This window comes from Cyclopterus lumpus, chromosome 2 (genome assembly GCF_009769545.1).
Source record: "Cyclopterus lumpus isolate fCycLum1 chromosome 2, fCycLum1.pri, whole genome shotgun sequence".
Lineage (NCBI taxonomy): Eukaryota > Metazoa > Chordata > Actinopteri > Perciformes > Cyclopteridae > Cyclopterus > Cyclopterus lumpus.
In genome coordinates, this window is record NC_046967.1 from 12,551,433 (window position 1) to 12,570,221 (window position 18,789).

Consider the following 18,789-nt stretch of genomic DNA (forward strand, 5'->3'; position numbering starts at 1 on the left):
TATTATTTATTATGACTTTATTTCCAAAAATAAATATTCCATTTTAATGGCACTGATCTCCCAACACCAATTCATTGAGACCTCCACCAGATCGTTTATCAGCCTAAACAAATATTATATGTTACCTCACACATACTGATATGGCATACATAGTGGACAGTCCATCATGTATATCCTGTCACAACATCTCTCTTTTCAGCTGCTTCAGTCCACACAGGATGTCTTTAGGATCTGGTCTTCAGCCTGCAGCACCAACAGCACCAGATCCCTGAGCACCTGAGCCCTGGATGAGGGAGTGTGTGTGTCAGATGAGGCTCCAGATGACAGTGAGCATCGCCATGATGCCATTCAGGACCGCTACACCACAACCCATGTGGCAACCAGGGTCAGAGACCTCTCTAGAACACACACACACACACGTTAGAGCCTCTGCCTGCTGTCTGTGGTTCAACACATTCCTCACGCTCATGATGTGTCATATTTACTGTCAGGTCTGATATGTGTGTGTGTAGTTAAGTGTGTGTTACCTCAAGTGGGTCCGTGGTGATCCCGACACAACGGCCGGCCGATACGAGTCCAGCTCGGTCAGGGTCCATGAGAAGAAACAGCAGACACACCCTACGAAGACTGACAGCACCAGGATACTCCAGAGACCTACACACACACACACACACACACACACACACACACACACACACACACACACACACACACACACACACACACACACACACACACACACACACACACACACACACACACACACACACACACACACACACACACACACACACACACACACACACACACACACACACACACACACACACACACACACACACACACACACACACACACACACACACACACACACACTTTGATTGCTACATTGATAAATACACTACATTTAAAGCTGCAGGACAATTCAGTCAAAATATTTTTTTCTAAAATTAAGTACTTTTCAAAGTCACATTTTTCAAAAGCTTTACGTTTTAAATCCAGCCTTTATTTTACATTAAATAAGAGAAGATAATGTATTTATTATTAGAAGATGTATTATTTATAATTAATCAAGTTCAATCTATAATAATAAATATTGTCTTTGTTTAATTTGACAGTCAGTTGTTTACTACATAGACATTAATACTGTTGCTTACTTCAATGCTTATGGCACTAAATCATAGATTTAGGACAGGACCCTCTTGAAGAGGAGACCAGTGATCCTGATCAGCTGTGAATGTGGACTAAAGGAACAGGAAGTGGTACTCACCCAGCACCCTCTCTTCAGTCCAATCCGGCCTGCTCACTCTCTCCGCCCTCAGCTCTGAAACGGTCACGAGGAATCAGTGTGCTGGTCTTCATCATTGTTATTACTACTTTGTGGTAGTTATTACTAACATATGCGTGTCATCTTGTTATTACTACTTTGTGGTAGTAATAACTAATCCATGTGTGTCATCTTGTTATTACTACTTTGTGGTAGTAATAACTGATCCATGTGTCATCTTGTTATTACTACTTTGTGGTAGTTATAACTGATCCATGTGTCATCTTGTTATTACTACTTTGTGGTAGTAAAAACTGATCCATGTGTCATCTTGTTATTACTACTTTGTGGTAGTTATTACTAACATATGTGTCTCATCTTGTTATTACTACTTTGTGGTAGTAATAACTAATATATGTGTCTCATCTTGTTATTACTACTTTGTGGTAGTAATAACTAATATATGTGTCATCTTGTTATTACTACTTTGTGGTAGTAATAACTAATATATGTGTCATCTTGTTATTACTACTTTGTGGTAGTAATAACTAATATATGTGTCATCTTGTTATTACTACTTAGTGGTAGTAATAACTAATATATGTGTCATCTTGTTATTACTACTTTGTGGTAGTAATAACTGATCCATGTGTCATCTTGTTATTACTACTTTGTGGTAGTTATAACTGATCCATGTGTCATCTTGTTATTACTACTTTGTGGTAGTAATAACTGATCCATGTGTCATCTTGTTATTACTACTTTGTGGTAGTTATTACTAACATATGTGTCTCATCTTGTTATTACTACTTTGTGGTAGTAATAACTAATATATGTGTCTCATCTTGTTATTACTACTTTGTGGTAGTAATAACTAATATATGTGTCATCTTGTTATTACTACTTTGTGGTAGTAATAACTAATATATGTGTCATCTTGTTATTACTACTTTGTGGTAGTAATAACTAATATATGTGTCATCTTGTTATTACTAAGATAACATTTAATAACAAGTTTTGAACGTTTTGAAGGAATCGTTGTGTTGCCCCCCCTCCCCGTGCACGCGCGCATGCGTACCTTTGAGTATCGGGTAGATGAGGGCGCACACCCCCCCTCCAGCGGCCACCACTCCGGCGGAGCAGACCACCGACAGCGCCGACCACGGCTTGGTGCACGGCGGTAGTCCCGGTCTTGACATGGTCCTGGTCTCACAGGAGGGGTCCTGAATCAAAAGGTTCCGGTCTGTTGCTCTGGTCCTGTTGCGCATGAAAGGCGGTGCCGGTTAACGTCCCTTGACGTGATGGGACGTGTCCAGAAGTCCGGAACTGATTGAGTCCCGGTCCCGGTCCAGCTCCCGGTCCAGCTCCTGGTCCAGCTCCTGGTCCAGGTCCCGCCTAGTCTGGGGGGTTTAGTTGTGTCAAACCGTCGCGTGTTCGAGTCTCGAGCGGATATGTTGAGTCCTCTATGGACTGTTTCCGTGTCAGCATCAGATGAAGGGAATTACCCACAATGCATAGCAATGTGACGTCACCGTGGAGCATGGAGACGTAAAAAAGGTCAACAAAGGGTTTTACATTTACACAGAACATAGAAACATAGAACACAGAACATAAACATAGAAAATAAAACATAGAACAGAAATATAGAACACAGAACATAAAAACACAACAGAAACATAGAACACAGAAACATAGAACAGAAATATAGAACATAGAAACAGAACATAGAAACACAGAACAGAAACATAGAAACAGAACACAGAACATAAAAACACAACAGAAACATAGAACACAGAACATAGAACACAGAAACATAGAACATAGAACACAGAAAATGAAAACATAGAAACACAGAACAGAGAACATAAAAACACAGAACAGAGAACACACAGAACAGAGAACATAAAAACACAACAGAAACATAGAACACAGAAACATAGAACATAGAAACACAGAACAGAGAACATAAAAACACAACAGAAACATAGAACACAGAACACAGAAACATAGAACACAGAAAATGAAAACATAGAAACACAGAACATAAAAACACAGAACAGAGAACACACAGAACAGAGAACATAAAAACACAACAGAAACATAGAACACAGAAAATGAAAACATAGAAACACAGAACAGAGAACATAAAAACACAGAACAGAGAACACACAGAACAGAGAACATAAAAACACAACAGAAACATAGAACACAGAACACAGAAACATAGAACATAGAACACAGAAAATGAAAACATAGAAACACAGAACAGAGAACATAAAAACACAGAACAGAGAACATAAAAACAGAACAGAGAACATAAAAACACAACAGAAACATAGAACACAGAAAATGAAAACATAGAAACACAGAACAGAGAACATAGACACATAGAACAGAGAACATAAAAACACAGAACAGAGAACATAAAAACACAACAGAAACATAGAACACAGAAAATGAAAACATAGAAACACAGAACAGAGAACATAAAAACAGAACAGAGAACATAAAAACAGAACAGAGAACATAAAAACACAACAGAAACATAGAACACAGAAACATAGAACATAGACACATAGAACACAGAACATAGAAACAGAAACATAGAACACAGAACAATAGAACACAGAACATAGAAAAATAGAACACAGAACATAGAAAAATAGAACACAGAACATAGAAAAATAGAACACAGAACATAGAAACATAGAACACAGAACACAGAAACAGAACACAGAAACATAATGATGTGTATATTTACATGACTTAACATAAATATGGTTGCTCTCCCTCCATTATTAACCAATCAATAACGGCAGCTGGATACATACCTCCTTGTACAATGTCACTGGCTTTGACCGAATGCAAAGAAATTGCCAATATTTCATCATCTGTGTTTTAAAAACTCCCAATCATCAATATCAGTTTAAGCCACACAAATCGATCAGGCTACTTTACATGAATCCGGTGTTGATGGTGGCCGGTGAATCACATGTGAACGTCGTCTTTATGCCAAAGACTTCAACCAATTATCATACCCTCTATTTGAGTGAAGCGCTATATGAACAAAAGTAATACCTCATAAGTGTTGTTATCTGCAGAAGGAGAACGCCGAAGCACCGCACAACAGAAGGTGACGTCATCTCGCCCAGGGCCAGTGGCTTCCGGTTGTGCCTTAGAAGACCACGAGGAGGCGCACGCGAGTTCAGTTTTATTTTGGCAGGAACAGAACAAACATATGAAAAGAAAAGAAAAGAAAAAACAACAAGTGAAGAGATACCATCGATAATTACAACACACATGAGCGTGACCATATGGACCGCACAAACAGGAAGGCATCGCTTTATTTTGAAAATAACCAACCGGAAGAGGTGTTGACGCAGCTTGTTGACCAAGTGTCCGGTACTACGGTTCCCTGAGACGCCACATAGCCTACCGGAGGAACCGCCGCCTCGCCGTCACGGTAACGTAGAAGAAACACTCCGCCGTTCATGTGCTTCGGTCGAACGACGACCTAACCACCGGGGCGCGCGCACACGGCGGTCGCGTGAGGCTTCCGCGGGGCGTCGTGCTAAGGTGTGCTGGTACGGGGACTAAGCCCAGTCCGGGGCTCCGGGTCGCGGCTTTGTTCCGCACGTCGTATTAAACACGTATTTCTTCACGGAGACGGACCGGGACCCAATGCGCATGTGTCGTAGCCCGGACCCTCTGCTGAAGGGGTATCCTTCCTCTTGACCTCGCTTCAGGGCGTGACGTCACGGCCCACCTGTAGTCTTCATCAGCAGACACGCCGAGAGCTGTATTATTATGACGTAGCTAACACACATGATTGGACCATACGGGGTCCACTGGGCCGGGCTCCTCATATTACTGTGATTATGAATCAATTATCTTTAATCCATACTTTAGGAAAGGTGTGTAGAAGCAAGTTAAGGTTTACTTAACACGTCTTATAGGATGCACACTCGTCAACACTTCACTTTATTATTCATATTTTCATCAGAAATACTTTGATCTCTAAAAGAGCTTCGTACTAGCTAATGTCCATCTGCAGACCCTGAACCATCAAACTGAAATCAATCCACAATCCATGAAATGAGAGGAGGAAGAGAGGGGGGGGGGCATCAGCAGGAGGCAGGGCCACGGAGGCAGGAAACAGGGCCACAGAGACAGGAGGCAGGGCCACAGAGACAGGAGGCAGGGCCACAGAGGCAGGAGGCAGGGCCACGGAGGCAGGAGGCAGGGCCACAGAGACAGGAGGCAGGGCCACAGAGGCAGGAGGCAGGGCCACAGAGGCAGGAGGCAGGGCCACGGAGGCAGGAGGCAGGGCCACAGAGACAGGAGGCAGGGCCACAGAGGCAGGAGGCAGGGCCACGGAGGCAGGAGGCAGGGCCACGGAGGCAGGAAACAGGGCCACGGAGGCAGGAGGCAGGGCCACGGAGGCAGGAGGCAGGGCCACGGAGGCAGGAAACAGGGCCACGGAGGCAGGAGGCAGGGCCACAGAGGCAGGAGGCAGGGCCACGGAGGCAGGAAACAGGGCCACGGAGGCAGGAGGCAGGGCCACGGAGGCAGGAGGCAAGGCCACAGAGACAGGAGGCAGGAGGCAGGGCCCATCATGAAAGAGGCGGGCCAATGAGGCAAGAGGCACAAAGAAGGAGGCAGGGCCAATGAGGAAGCAGCCCAGGCCAGGGGCAGGAGTCAGGGGTCAGGGCCCAGGAGCCAGGACCGGCTCCAGACGCAGCCAGGTTAGTAGGACAGGAGAGCTGGTAGCGTTAGCAGCAGCACGCTGACGGCTAACTAACAGAGGCTACATTCAGTTACGTCTACTGGGCGGAAGTCAACGGCATCGCCATGTGTTCTGATAAGCATTCGTAGTTATTCATATTTATAGGCTGCGTTCCTTGACGACAGCTAATAATCTTATTGAACGTTCGAGATTTGAAGAGGATATGGAAGAGAACACCCTGGTTGGAGGATATCAACCTTAATGAAGGAGCATGAACAAGTTGAGGAGGTGAGGTTGAGCTTCATCCTCAGCAGATCTTCACTGGAGGCCGGTCGGCCTTGACGAGCAGAGTGGACATCTTATCAGCGCTTATGCTCCAGCTAACTAGGATACAAACACATGTTCAACATTACCTCGTATTTTATTGAAAGGGTCAGATTGTTTTTTCACCGTTGGTGCAATCAGGTGATGAGAAAAGGAGGGAAAGTCCTCCTGGTGGAGGGAAGAAGAATGGTTTGGGAATTAGAAATGAAAATCCAACAATCCATAATCATCTATTTATTGTTTAGTCATTTATCAAGTAGAAATGGCAAACCGTTGGATCTGATTTAGTTTTCACACTGAAATCAGATAGACGGGGTAGTGTAGATCTTCAGTCACATGACAACAGGGAGAGTATTCCAGTAGGTGGTCACATGACCAAAGCTCCTCCGCTCACTGACTGCATTCATTGGTGAAGACCATGACGTGTGGATGAATTGTCTGAAGTCCCCTTTCTCATTATTTTGCAAAAGTGTGTGCTCATCAACACATTATTTCAGCCCTGTGACACCTGGGGCATCTAGTTGAGTCCAGCAAAGGTCCTCCATACACCTGGGGCATCTAGTCTAGTCCAGCAAAGGTCCCCCATACACCTGGGGCATCTAGTCTAGTCCAGCAAAGGTCCTCCATACACCTGGGGCATCTAGTCTAGTCCAGCAAAGGTCCCCCGTGTGTGTGTGTGTGTGTGTGTGTGTGTGTGTGTGTGTGTGTGTGTGTGTGTGTGTGTGTGTGTGTGTGTGTGTGTGTGTGTGTGTGTGTGTGTGTGTGTGTGTGTGTGTGTGTGTGTGTGTGTGTGTGTGTGTGTGTGTGTGTGTGTGTGTGTGTGTGTGTGTGTGTGTGTGAGAGAGAGAGGTTAGGGTGAGGCTCAAGGGGAACACTGGTCTGTCCCATTATTGTTGTTTTGAAAAGATATGCATTGTAAAAGTCTTTATTGACACATATTTAAACTTGTTTAGTTTTTCACAGGTTGCACTTTATTGTTATTATCTTGAAATGCCACAATAAGCTTTTTCTTGCCAAATATGAGTTTTTCTTTGCACAGATATAACTTTATTTGCATTGTTATGCCCATTGTATTTGTTTTGGTCTGATGGAGCCGTCTGGTTGAAAGTGATGCAATGTCCTCTATTCTATTATTTGAAAAAGCACAGATGGAGTCACAAACAGAATAAAGTAAAATAATAATTCATTTGGTTGTTTTTGGGGCGGTGGGACGTGAACATGGTTCTTGTGGAGCGTGACAGAATGAGTTACCACAGACCCAATAACAAGACCCTAAAACAGCGGAGAACCTTTGAGAACCTTTACTGTGACGTCTACTCGTATTCCAGCCTCAACTCAAAGAAGGTTGGGGTTGCTACGGGCAACGTAAATGAAGTCTTATCTTTATTTACACCGAGCATCCCGGTTCAACTAGCGTCTTGGCACACCACGTGAGTTACATCACGACTCGATGATAAAAATACCACAACTAACACACTCGTGTTCACTCGAGCTTACTTTGTGATGCAAACACACAATGTTTAAAAAGAAAAAGCCCTTTATGTGTTGTTATTGTTGACTTGCAGTAGAGTTCAGAGTAGTTCATTCATTATTTTAAATGTCTCACATACATCTGACCCCAGGTGTCTCTGTCTTGCAGGACTCTGTGGAAGACCCAGCTTTGTGTGTGTGTGTGTGAGACATCACAGTGCAGCGTGAGTGTGTGTGTGTGTGTGTGTGTCTGGCGCCCTTCTATAGTGTGTGTGATGTCTTCTGAGCTGCTGGTAGAATTGGGTGAAGACCCTGCGACTGCCCAGTTGGGTCAGCTGAAGCTGGAGACCATCGAGGACCAGCAGTGGCCCGCTGATGAGTCCACGCTCAGCAAGTCAGGTGAGAGATGTTCTGGACTGGGGCTAAGTTCAAGCCATAGGCCTGCCTATAGGTGACCTCCATCTAGCCTACAGGTGGCCCTTATCTAGCCTACAGGTGGCCCTTATCTAGCCTACAGGTGACCCCCATCTAGCCTACAGGTGACCCCCATCTAGCCTACAGGTGACCCTCATCTAGCCTACAGGTGACCCCCATCTAGCCTACAGGTGACCCTCATCTAGCCTACAGGTGGCCCTTATCTAGCCGACAGGTGGCCCTTATCTAGCATACAGGTGACCCCCATCTAGCCTACAGGTGGCCCTTATCTAGCCGACAGGTGGCCCTTATCTAGCATACAGGTGACCCCCATCTAGCCTACAGGTGGCCCTTATCTAGCCTACAGGTGACCCCCATCTAGCCTACAGGTGGCCCTTATCTAGCCTACAGGTGGCCCTTATCTAGCCGACAGGTGGCCCTTATCTAGCATACAGGTGACCCCCATCTAGCCTACAGGTGGCCCTTATCTAGCCGACAGGTGGCCCTTATCTAGCATACAGGTGACCCCCATCTAGCCTACAGGTGGCCCTTATCTAGCCTACAGGTGACCCCCATCTAGCCTACAGGTGGCCCTTATCTAGCCTACAGGTGGCCCTTATCTAGCCGACAGGTGGCCCTTATCTAGCATACAGGTGACCCCCATCTAGCCTACAGGTGGCCCTTATCTAGCCTACAGGTGACCGTCATCTAGCCTACAGGTGACCCCCATCTAGCATACAGGTGACCCTCATCTAGCCTACAGGTGACCCTCATCTAGCCTACAGGTGACCCTCATCTAGCATACAGGTGACCCTCATCTAGCATACACCTGTATGCTAGATGAGGCCCTTATCTAGCCCTTATCTAGCATACAGGTGACCCCCATCTAGCCTACAGGTGGCCCTTATCTAGCCTACAGGTGACCCCCATCTAGCCTACAGGTGGCCCTTATCTAGCCTACAGGTGGCCCTTATCTAGCCGACAGGTGACCGTCATCTAGCCTACAGGTGACCCCCATCTAGCATACAGGTGACCCTCATCTAGCCTACAGGTGACCCTCATCTAGCCTACAGGTGACCCTCATCTAGCATACAGGTGACCGTCATCTAGCCTACAGGTGACCCCCATCTAGCATACAGGTGACCCTCATCTAGCCTACAGGTGACCCTCATCTAGCCTACAGGTGACCCTCATCTAGCCTACAGGTGACCCTCATCTAGCATACAGGTGACCCTCATCTAGCATACAGGTGGCCCTTATCTAGCATACAGGTGACCCCCATCTAGCCTACAGGTGGCCCTTATCTAGCCTACAGGTGACCCCCATCTAGCATACAGGTGACCCTCATCTAGCCTACAGGTGACCCCCATCTAGCCTACAGGTGACCCTCATCTAGCCTACAGGTGACCCCCATCTAGCCTACAGGTGGCCCTTATCTAGCATACAGGTTACCCACATCTAGCCTACAGGTGGCCCTTATCTAGCCTACAGGTGGCCCTCATCTAGCCTACAGGTGACCCCCATCTAGCCTACAGGTGGCCCTTATCTAGCCAACAGGTGGCCCTTATCTAGCATACAGGTGACCCCCATCTAGCCTACAGGTGGCCCTTATCTAGCCAACAGGTGGCCCTTATCTAGCATACAGGTGACCCCCATCTAGCCTACAGGTGGCCCTTATCCAGCCTACAGGTGACCCCCATCTAGCCTACAGGTGGCCCTTATCTAGCCTACAGGTGACCCTCATCTAGCATACAGGTGACCCTCATCTAGCATACAGGTGGCCCTTATCTAGCATACAGGTGACCCCCATCTAGCCTACAGGTGGCCCTTATCTAGCCTACAGGTGACCCCCATCTAGCCTACAGGTGACCCTCATCTAGCATACAGGTGACCCTCATCTAGCATACAGGTGGCCCTTATCTAGCCTACAGGTGACCCCCATCTAGCCTACAGGTGACTCATCTAGCCTACAGGTGACCCCCATCTAGCATACAGGTGACCCCCATCTAGCCTACAGGTGACCCTCATCTAGCCTACAGGTGACCCCCATCTAGCATACAGGTTACCCACATCTAGCCTACAGGTGGCCCTTATCTAGCCTACAGGTGACCCCCATCTAGCCTACAGGTGACCCCCATCTAGCCTACAGGTGACCCCCATCTAGCCTACAGGTGGCCCTTATCTAGCCTACAGGTGACCCCCATCTAGCATACAGGTGACCCTCATCTAGCCTACAGGTGACCCTCATCTAGCATACAGGTGACCCCCATCTAGCATACAGGTGACCCTCATCTAGCATACAGGTGACCCTCATCTAGCATACAGGTGGCCCTTATCTAGCATACAGGTGACCCCCATCTAGCCTACAGGTGGCCCTTATCTAGCATACAGGTTACCCACATCTAGCCTACAGGTGACCCCCATCTAGCCTACAGGTGGCCCTTATCTAGCATACAGGTGACCCCCATCTAGCATACAGGTGGCCCTTATCTAGCATACAGGTTACCCACATCTAGCCTACAGGTGGCCCTTATCTAGCCTACAGGTGACCCCCATCTACCCTACAGGTGACCCTCATCTAGCCTATAGGTGACCCTCATCTAGCCTATAGGTGACCCCCATCTAGCATACAGGTGACCCCCATCTAGCCTACAGGTGACCCTCATCTAGGCTACAGGTGACCCTCATCTAGCCTACAGGTGACCCCCATCTAGCCTACAGGTGACCCTCATCTATCCTACAGGTGACCCCCATCTAGCCTACAGGTGACCCTCATCTAGCCTACAGGTGACCCCTATCTAGCCTACAGGTGACCCCCATCTAGCCTACAGGTGACCCCCATCTAGCATACAGGTGACCCTCATCCAGCCTACAGGTGACCCTCATCTAGCCTACAGGTGACCCCCATCTAGCATACAGGTTACCCACATCTAGCCTACAGGTGACCCCCATCTAGCATACAGGTGACCCTCATCTAGCCTACAGGTGACCCCCATCTAGCATACAGGTGACGCCCATCTAGCATACAGGTGACCCCCATCTAGCATACAGGTGACCCCCATCTAGCATACAGGTGACGCCCATCTAGCATACAGGTGACAGGACTTTGATGTATTTGTGTGTGTGTGTTTCCCAGAGACGGACATCTCTCAGCGTTTCGACGCTGACTCCCCCCACCTGCCGTGGGACCACCCCTTCTATGACATCGCCAGGCATCAGATCATTGAAGTGGCAGGTCAGTCTTACCCTCACATAGACATGCATAGTTGAGTTTTATCTCTTACAAGGACTGCTCATTTGCATAAATTGGACTGTAACTCTATGTAATCCAGTAAACAGGTACTGTCTTCCTCTGTGTGTGTGTGTGTGTGTGTGTAGGTGATGATAACTTTGGGAGGAAGGTCATTGTGTTCAATGCGTGCCGGATGCCTCCTCAGCACCAACTGGACCATCACAAGCTGCTGATGTAAGAATAGCTCCAGCTCATTTAACAACTAGAGAACTGGAAAATAGATATTATATGCAATTCATGTGTGAAATGATTTAGTTCATAAGCTTCTGTGTATAGAATAATAACACTTATATTCAGTGAGAGATGAACAATAGGGCATCAGACACTAAAATCCTATTTTATACACACTACTCTGTACTAACTTCATAACTACTGTGTGCTGTGTAAATACCCCTGTTTGTGTCTTGATTACAATCACAAGCAATTTGAAGTATTATGACAGATGTTCTACTAGATTCAGAGAGTCCTGTTCATCCAGTTTGGAGCCAAAAGGGTGGAGATGTTTGTGATTTACCGTCATAAACACTTTGTAGGAGCAGGAGCACCACAGAAGTCCAAACTCTTGGAAGTCTTCTAACCATTTAGTTTCTTGTTTTTTCAAAGTGTCTCAATAATGTGTAACTGTGAATGGAAATATCACTTCAGATTGTTGATGAACATGTGGTCCCTTGGTAAAACTGGACCAGTACGTTGAGTCCAGTTGATGAACACTTGTATTGTCTGCGGGTATCTTAAAGGGACTCTGGACCAGTACGTTGAGTCCAGTTGATGAACACTTGTATGTTCTGCGGGTACCTTAAAGGGACTCTGGACCAGTACGTTGAGTCCAGTTGATGAACACTTGTATGTTCTGCAGGTACCTTAAAGGGACTCTGGACCAGTACGTTGAGTCCAGTTGATGAACACTTGTATTGTTTGCAGGTACCTTAAAGGGACTCTGGACCAGTACGTTGAGTCCAGTTGATGAACACTTGTATGTTCTGCAGGTACCTTAAAGGGACTCTGGACCAGTACGTTGAGTCCAGTTGATGAACACTTGTATATTCTGCAGGTATCTTAAAGGGACTCTGGACCAGTACGTTGAGTCCAGTTGATGAACACTTGTATTGTTTGCAGGTACCTTAAAGGGACACTGGACCAGTACGTTGAGTCCAGTTGATGAACACTTGTATTGTTTGCAGGTACCTTAAAGGGACTCTGGACCAGTACGTTGAGTCCAGTTGATGAACACTTGTATGTTCTGCAGGTACCTTAAAGGGACTCTGGACCAGTACGTTGAGTCCAGTTGATGAACACTTGTATTGTTTGCAGGTACCTTAAAGGGACTCTGGACCAGTACGTTGAGTCCAGTTGATGAACACTTGTATTGTCTGCAGGTACCTTAAAGGGACTCTGGACCAGTACGTTGAGTCCAGTTGATGAACACTTGTATTGTTTGCAGGTACCTTAAAGGGACTCTGGACCAGTACGTTGAGTCCAGTTGATGAACACTTGTATGTTCTGCAGGTACCTTAAAGGGACTCTGGACCAGTACGTTGAGTCCAGTTGATGAACACTTGTATTGTTTGCAGGTACCTTAAAGGGACTCTGGACCAGTACGTTGAGTCCAGTTGATGAACACTTGTATGTTCTGCAGGTACCTTAAAGAGACTCTGGACCAGTACGTTGAGTCCAGTTGATGAACACTTGTATGTTCTGCAGGTACCTTAAAGGGACTCTGGACCAGTACGTTGAGTCCAGTTGATGAACACTTGTATTGTCTGCAGGTACCTTAAAGGGACTCTGGACCAGTACGTTGAGTCCAGTTGATGAACACTTGTATGTTCTGCAGGTACCTTAAAGGGACTCTGGACCAGTACGTTGAGTCCAGTTGATGAACACTTGTATTGTTTGCAGGTACCTTAAAGGGACTCTGGACCAGTACGTTGAGTCCAGTTGATGAACACTTGTATTGTTTGCAGGTACCTTAAAGGGACTCTGGACCAGTACGTTGAGTCCAGTTGATGAACACTTGTATGTTCTGCAGGTACCTTAAAGGGACTCTGGACCAGTACGTTGAGTCCAGTTGATGAACACTTGTATTGTTTGCAGGTACCTTAAAGGGACTCTGGACCAGTACGTTGAGTCCAGTTGATGAACACTTGTATGTTCTGCGGGTACCTTAAATAGACTCTGGACCAGTACGTTGAGTCCAGTTGATGAACACTTGTATTGTTTGCAGGTACCTTAAAGGGACTCTGGACCAGTACGTTGAGTCCAGTTGATGAACACTTGTATGTTCTGCAGGTACCTTAAAGGGACTCTGGACCAGTACGTTGAGTCCAGTTGATGAACACTTGTATTGTTTGCAGGTACCTTAAAGGGACTCTGGACCAGTACGTTGAGTCCAGTTGATGAACACTTGTATGTTCTGCGGGTACCTTAAAGAGACTCTGGACCAGTACGTTGAGTCCAGTTGATGAACACTTGTATTGTTTGCAGGTACCTTAAAGGGACACTGGACCAGTACGTTGAGTCCAGTTGATGAACACTTGTATGTTCTGCAGGTACCTTAAAGGGACACTGGACCAGTACGTTGAGTCCAGTTGATGAACACTTGTATGTTCTGCAGGTACCTTAAAGGGACTCTGGACCAGTACGTTGAGTCCAGTTGATGAACACTTGTATTGTCTGCAGGTACCTTAAAGGGACTCTGGACCAGTACGTTGAGTCCAGTTGATGAACACTTGTATGTTCTGCAGGTACCTTAAAGGGACTCTGGACCAGTACGTTGAGTCCAGTTGATGAACACTTGTATGTTCTGCAGGTACCTTAAAGGGACTCTGGACCAGTACGTTGAGTCCAGTTGATGAACACTTGTATGTTCTGCAGGTACCTTAAAGGGACTCTGGACCAGTACGTGGAAAGCGACTACACGCTGATCTATTTCCACCACGGGCTGACCAGTGAAAACAAACCCTCTCTCAGCTGGCTACGAGACGCTTACAGGGAGTTTGACAGGAAGTAAGCTCAAGAACATCACATTCAATTGTGTTTGATTTGATAGCTCAATATCACACATCACTTAATATCTGCATGTCACACACAGACCAGATGAGAAGTGACTTCACTTGTCTTTGTTAGATGTGTTCAAAATAATAGCCTCGTAGACCTGCTTTACATTACATTACATTACATTACATGTCATTTAGCTGACGCTTTTATCCAAAGCGACTTACAATAAGTGCATTAAACCATGAGTCCAAACTCAGAACAACAAGAATCAAGCAAGTACAGTTTCTTCAATAAAGTTAAACTACAAAGTGCTATCAGTAAATGCCATTTAAGTGCTACTAAAGTGCTATCGGTAAGGGACATTTTACTTTACCAGAACAACCTCTTTTGACCAACATGGATGATCAATGATTGACAATAAAAACTGACACAACGTTCTAAAATGTAATAGTGATGTTTTAGATCACTGAACTATGACCAAGCAGAAACAATTAGAAGCACACTGTCGTGAGAAGTACGTTGGATTCATTCTGTGAGAGGACATTCAGAAACCAGCATACTCTACACACTGCTTAGATGTTTCCTTATTAACTGTACAGGACATGTTGTCTGAATAGCATCTGTCTGTATTCTCAGGTACAAGAAGAACATCAAGGCTCTGTATATCGTCCATCCCACCATGTTCATCAAGACTTTGCTGATCCTCTTCAAACCAATCATCAGGTTAAATAAATATACATGGACATTGACATGTTTACATGTTAAACATTAGGCTTTTAGAGTGTGAGTCATCATTGTTTACTCCTTTGTCCAGAGATGAGTCCTTTATCAGCACTAAGGTCTAACAAGACCAGTACAGAGATGAGTCCTTTATCAGCACTAAGGTCTAACAAGACCAGTCCAGAGATGAGTCCTTTATCAGCACTAAGGTCTAACAAGACCAGTCCAGAGATGAGTCCTTTATCAGCACTAAGGTCTAACAAGACCAGTCCAGAGATGAGTCCTTTATCAGCACTAAGGTCTAACAAGACCAGTACAGAGATGAGTCCTTTATCAGCACTAAGGTCTAACAAGACCAGTACGGAGATGAGTCCTTTATCAGCACTAAGGTCTAACAAGACCAGTACAGAGATGAGTCCTTTATCAGCACTAAGGTCTAACAAGACCAGTCCAGAGATGAGTCCTTTATCAGCACTAAGGTCTAACAAGACCAGTCCAGAGATGAGTCCTTTATCAGCACTAAGGTCTAACAAGACCAGTACAGAGATGAGTCCTTTATCAGCACTAAGGTCTAACAAGACCAGTCCAGAGATGAGTCCTTTATCAGCACTAAGGTCTAACAAGACCAGTACAGAGATGAGTCCTTTATCAGCACTAAGGTCTAACAAGACCAGTACAGAGATGAGTCCTTTATCAGCACTAAGGTCTAACAAGACCAGTCCATAGATGAGTCCTTTATCAGCACTAAGGTCTAACAAGACCAGTACAGAGATGAGTCCTTTATCAGCACTAAGGTCTAACAAGACCAGTACAGAGATGAGTCCTTTATCAGCACTAAGGTCTAACAAGACCAGTACAGAGATGAGTCCTTTATCAGCACTAAGGTCTAACAAGACCAGTACCGAGATGAGTCCTTTATCTGATGCATTAGGAGGTCATTAGTAGTCTTCTCCAGTGCTGTCTCTGTGGTGTTTTCTAAATCCTGACTGAAAGTCCTCAAATAAACTATCATGATGTAGAAAGTCACACAACTGATGTGCGACCTTGGGAGGAAAAGCACAAGGTCGATAATCAAATGGCAGATGGCTGCATTCCATTTAGCTGCTTCAGTTTCAGTGTCCTGTTATGAATGTGTATTCACTGTCATCCTGTGATGGCTTACTGGGACACTTTCAAAATATAAACGTTTATCAAATGAACTCCTAGTTTGTTATTACTTAGTTTCATGTGTATTGGTCATAATCCCTGTGATGGCAGTGTCAATCCAACGTTATCATCACTCGCACTAAACGAGATGAGAACAACTGAAGCGTGAAGCTGATGTCCTCTCTGTCTGTAGTTTTAAGTTTGGCAGGAAGATCAACTACGTGAGCTACCTGAGTGAGCTGGAGGACGTGGTGAAGTGTGAGCAGCTGCTCATTCCTGCCCGGGTCAAAGAGTAAGAGCTCATTCACTTCATGTTATACACTCATTACAATGTGCCTCAGAGGGCTACACTCACGTAGGACATCCCTAATGTCGGTCCAGATGTAGTCCAAATGTCTTTCAATATGATTCTCATTTGATTTCTTACTGCATGTTAATAGGTATGGGTTTTAAATGTCTGTTTCTCAGTTACAGTTCAACCCAGAAATGATTGAAAGCTTTTCATCTTTGTGAACTCTTTGAATCCACAGATGTTAACGTTGACTATCTGATCTTCTGTGTTTCAGCTACGACAACAAGTTGAGAGCGTCTCTGAAACCCAGCGCCCAGCCTCCCCCGTCTCCTCTGCACAGCCCCCCCCTCCCCAACCAGGTGTTCGGGGTGCCACTCGCACTGTGAGTCTCCAGATCTCTGCTGATGTAACTATATAGTACTGTGCTTGAGTACACATTCAAGGTACTTTCATGCAGCTTTATACTTCTACTCCATTTCAGAGGCAAACAGTGTACATTCATCGAGGAGCCGTAGTTACTTTGAACTCTTTCTGTTCTCGAAGTGCATCATCACAAAAACACAGAGCTGTGGTTCTCACAGAAGAGCACTACAAACACATGAGGATCTTAGAGCATGTAGTGCATTGCTGCAGACTCAACTGTATATACAGACGTTACAAATAGCACAACCATAATCAATACGAACGTAGTTTTACTTAAGTAAGGCTTTGAATGACGGATTCTAACTTGTAGTGTCTAAACGTTGAATGCATAAAGGTCAGGGATGTATTGTATCAACCTACACTGACTGGCTGGTTTAAGTTAACGCCTGAGTGTGTTTGCCAGGCTGAGACAGAGGAACCCAGATGGGGACCATATTCCCTCGGTGATGAGAGACACCATCAGCTTCCTTTCAGAGCAAGGTAACCCCTGGCGATAGAAACTCAGAATGTACACGTTTAACTTTGAACAAGTGAACATGTGGTGTTCATGCATGTTGTCCTGCTTCAGGTTTGGAGATTGAAGGGATCTTCAGACGGTCTGCCAATGTGACTCTGGTGAAGGACGTCCAGCTCAGATACAACTCTGGTAAGCTGTGTATTGACTTCCTGTCCATGCAGGAAATGGGGATGTGTTATGAAGATCCACGTTGGCTGCTTGTGATCGCCTTGTGCCAACATTTGATATCTGAACAGTTGTCCAGTATAAAGGTGAACTTACTGCGTAGGGGAGTCTCACTGTATGGCAGCCCGGGTTGCTGTGCAGTCACTGTTTCCCAAACGTGAAGCCTGATTGGCTAAGGATTCAAACTGGGAGAAGAAACCTAGATGCTAACATCATTTATAATTGTTGGATGGCAAGTGTAAGCAAAGTGCACTGGAGTCCAGTATCGAGTCACAACGTTTCGATGGACATCTGAGTCTGAAAGCTGTCCGAGTGGCCGTTGAGCAGTCTGATGAGATTACAGAGCGATCAAGAGAAGGTAGAAAAGCACCTTTAGCAGGTTTATTTCCATGGATATCTTTGTAGTGTCCGTTCAGACATGCCAACGGTCTCATAGGGATCCTGTCACCTCCGCAGGCTGACCCTCGATATGAGAGCAGACCCGTAAAGGCCTTCACTTTAAACTGGTGCAGCTCCACCACTTGTTCAAATGACCCATTGTGGCTCTCACAGTCCTCACCGGAGAGACGGGCCTGAGAGAGTTGGCAAGAGTTGGTCAATATTTCTGAGATGGAAATTCTCCGTTGTTATAGTTTTTGTCCGCTCCATCAGGCTTGTGTCATAACCGCTTCATTTGAATGGGAAATGGTGCGTACCTCCTCATCCCCTCCATGTTGTCCATGAACTGCCAGGTGAAGAGGTCTGGTACCATATGAAGAATTGAACCCTGCTGACCTTGGGGAGGACTCTGCTCTGATGGACCTTATTGGACAGGGCTGGTTTAATGTGGCCTGCTCTCTTACAGCTTGCACATTAACGTGCACGTCGTTGTTGTCGAGTTCATATTCAAGTCTTCTCTCTGCTTGTTGGCCACCCTGTGTGACCTTCACAGGTGATGGGACAAGGCCGCTTTGACCTTCAGGCACACAGGGCAGCAGCTGGTGGAGAAAAGAAAGGGACATCTTTAGTCAAAAACATAGGGGATGAACACTAGTAGTTA

The 18,789-nt window shown here is 45.7% G+C and overlaps 2 protein-coding genes across 5 annotated transcripts in view; one reads left to right on the forward strand and one right to left on the reverse strand.

The window, feature by feature from the left end:
• arl6ip6 (ADP-ribosylation factor-like 6 interacting protein 6) lies at positions 1–4,746 on the reverse strand. Of its 4 annotated transcripts, XM_034549442.1 has the most exons (7): positions 4,631–4,746; positions 4,346–4,441; positions 4,099–4,158; positions 2,346–2,737; positions 1,271–1,324; positions 528–654; positions 1–398 (listed from the first exon to the last, which is right to left on the reverse strand). In XM_034549442.1, exons 4-7 carry the CDS (start codon positions 2,533–2,535, stop codon positions 305–307), a joined length of 465 nt encoding a protein of 154 aa, XP_034405333.1. In that variant the 5' UTR covers positions 2,536–2,737; positions 4,099–4,158; positions 4,346–4,441; positions 4,631–4,746; the 3' UTR covers positions 1–304. The 4 variants fall into 4 exon arrangements, with proteins under 4 accessions (XP_034405333.1, XP_034405343.1, XP_034405324.1 ...); XM_034549452.1 differs by lacking the exon at positions 4,099–4,158 and having other exon boundaries at positions 2,346–2,667; XM_034549433.1 differs by lacking the exon at positions 4,099–4,158.
• Positions 4,469–18,789, forward strand: part of arhgap1 (Rho GTPase activating protein 1) — a 20,266-nt gene continuing 5,945 nt past the window's right edge. The window contains exons 1-10 of the mRNA XM_034549421.1: positions 4,469–4,730; positions 7,957–8,186; positions 11,338–11,436; positions 11,580–11,667; positions 14,365–14,496; positions 15,124–15,210; positions 16,547–16,645; positions 16,920–17,027; positions 17,472–17,548; positions 17,637–17,714. Of these exons, the coding sequence (XP_034405312.1) occupies positions 8,063–8,186; positions 11,338–11,436; positions 11,580–11,667; positions 14,365–14,496; positions 15,124–15,210; positions 16,547–16,645; positions 16,920–17,027; positions 17,472–17,548; positions 17,637–17,714 (892 nt within the window). The 5' untranslated portion in view covers positions 4,469–4,730; positions 7,957–8,062. The remainder of the gene's footprint in view (positions 4,731–7,956; positions 8,187–11,337; positions 11,437–11,579; positions 11,668–14,364; positions 14,497–15,123; positions 15,211–16,546; positions 16,646–16,919; positions 17,028–17,471; positions 17,549–17,636; positions 17,715–18,789) is intronic.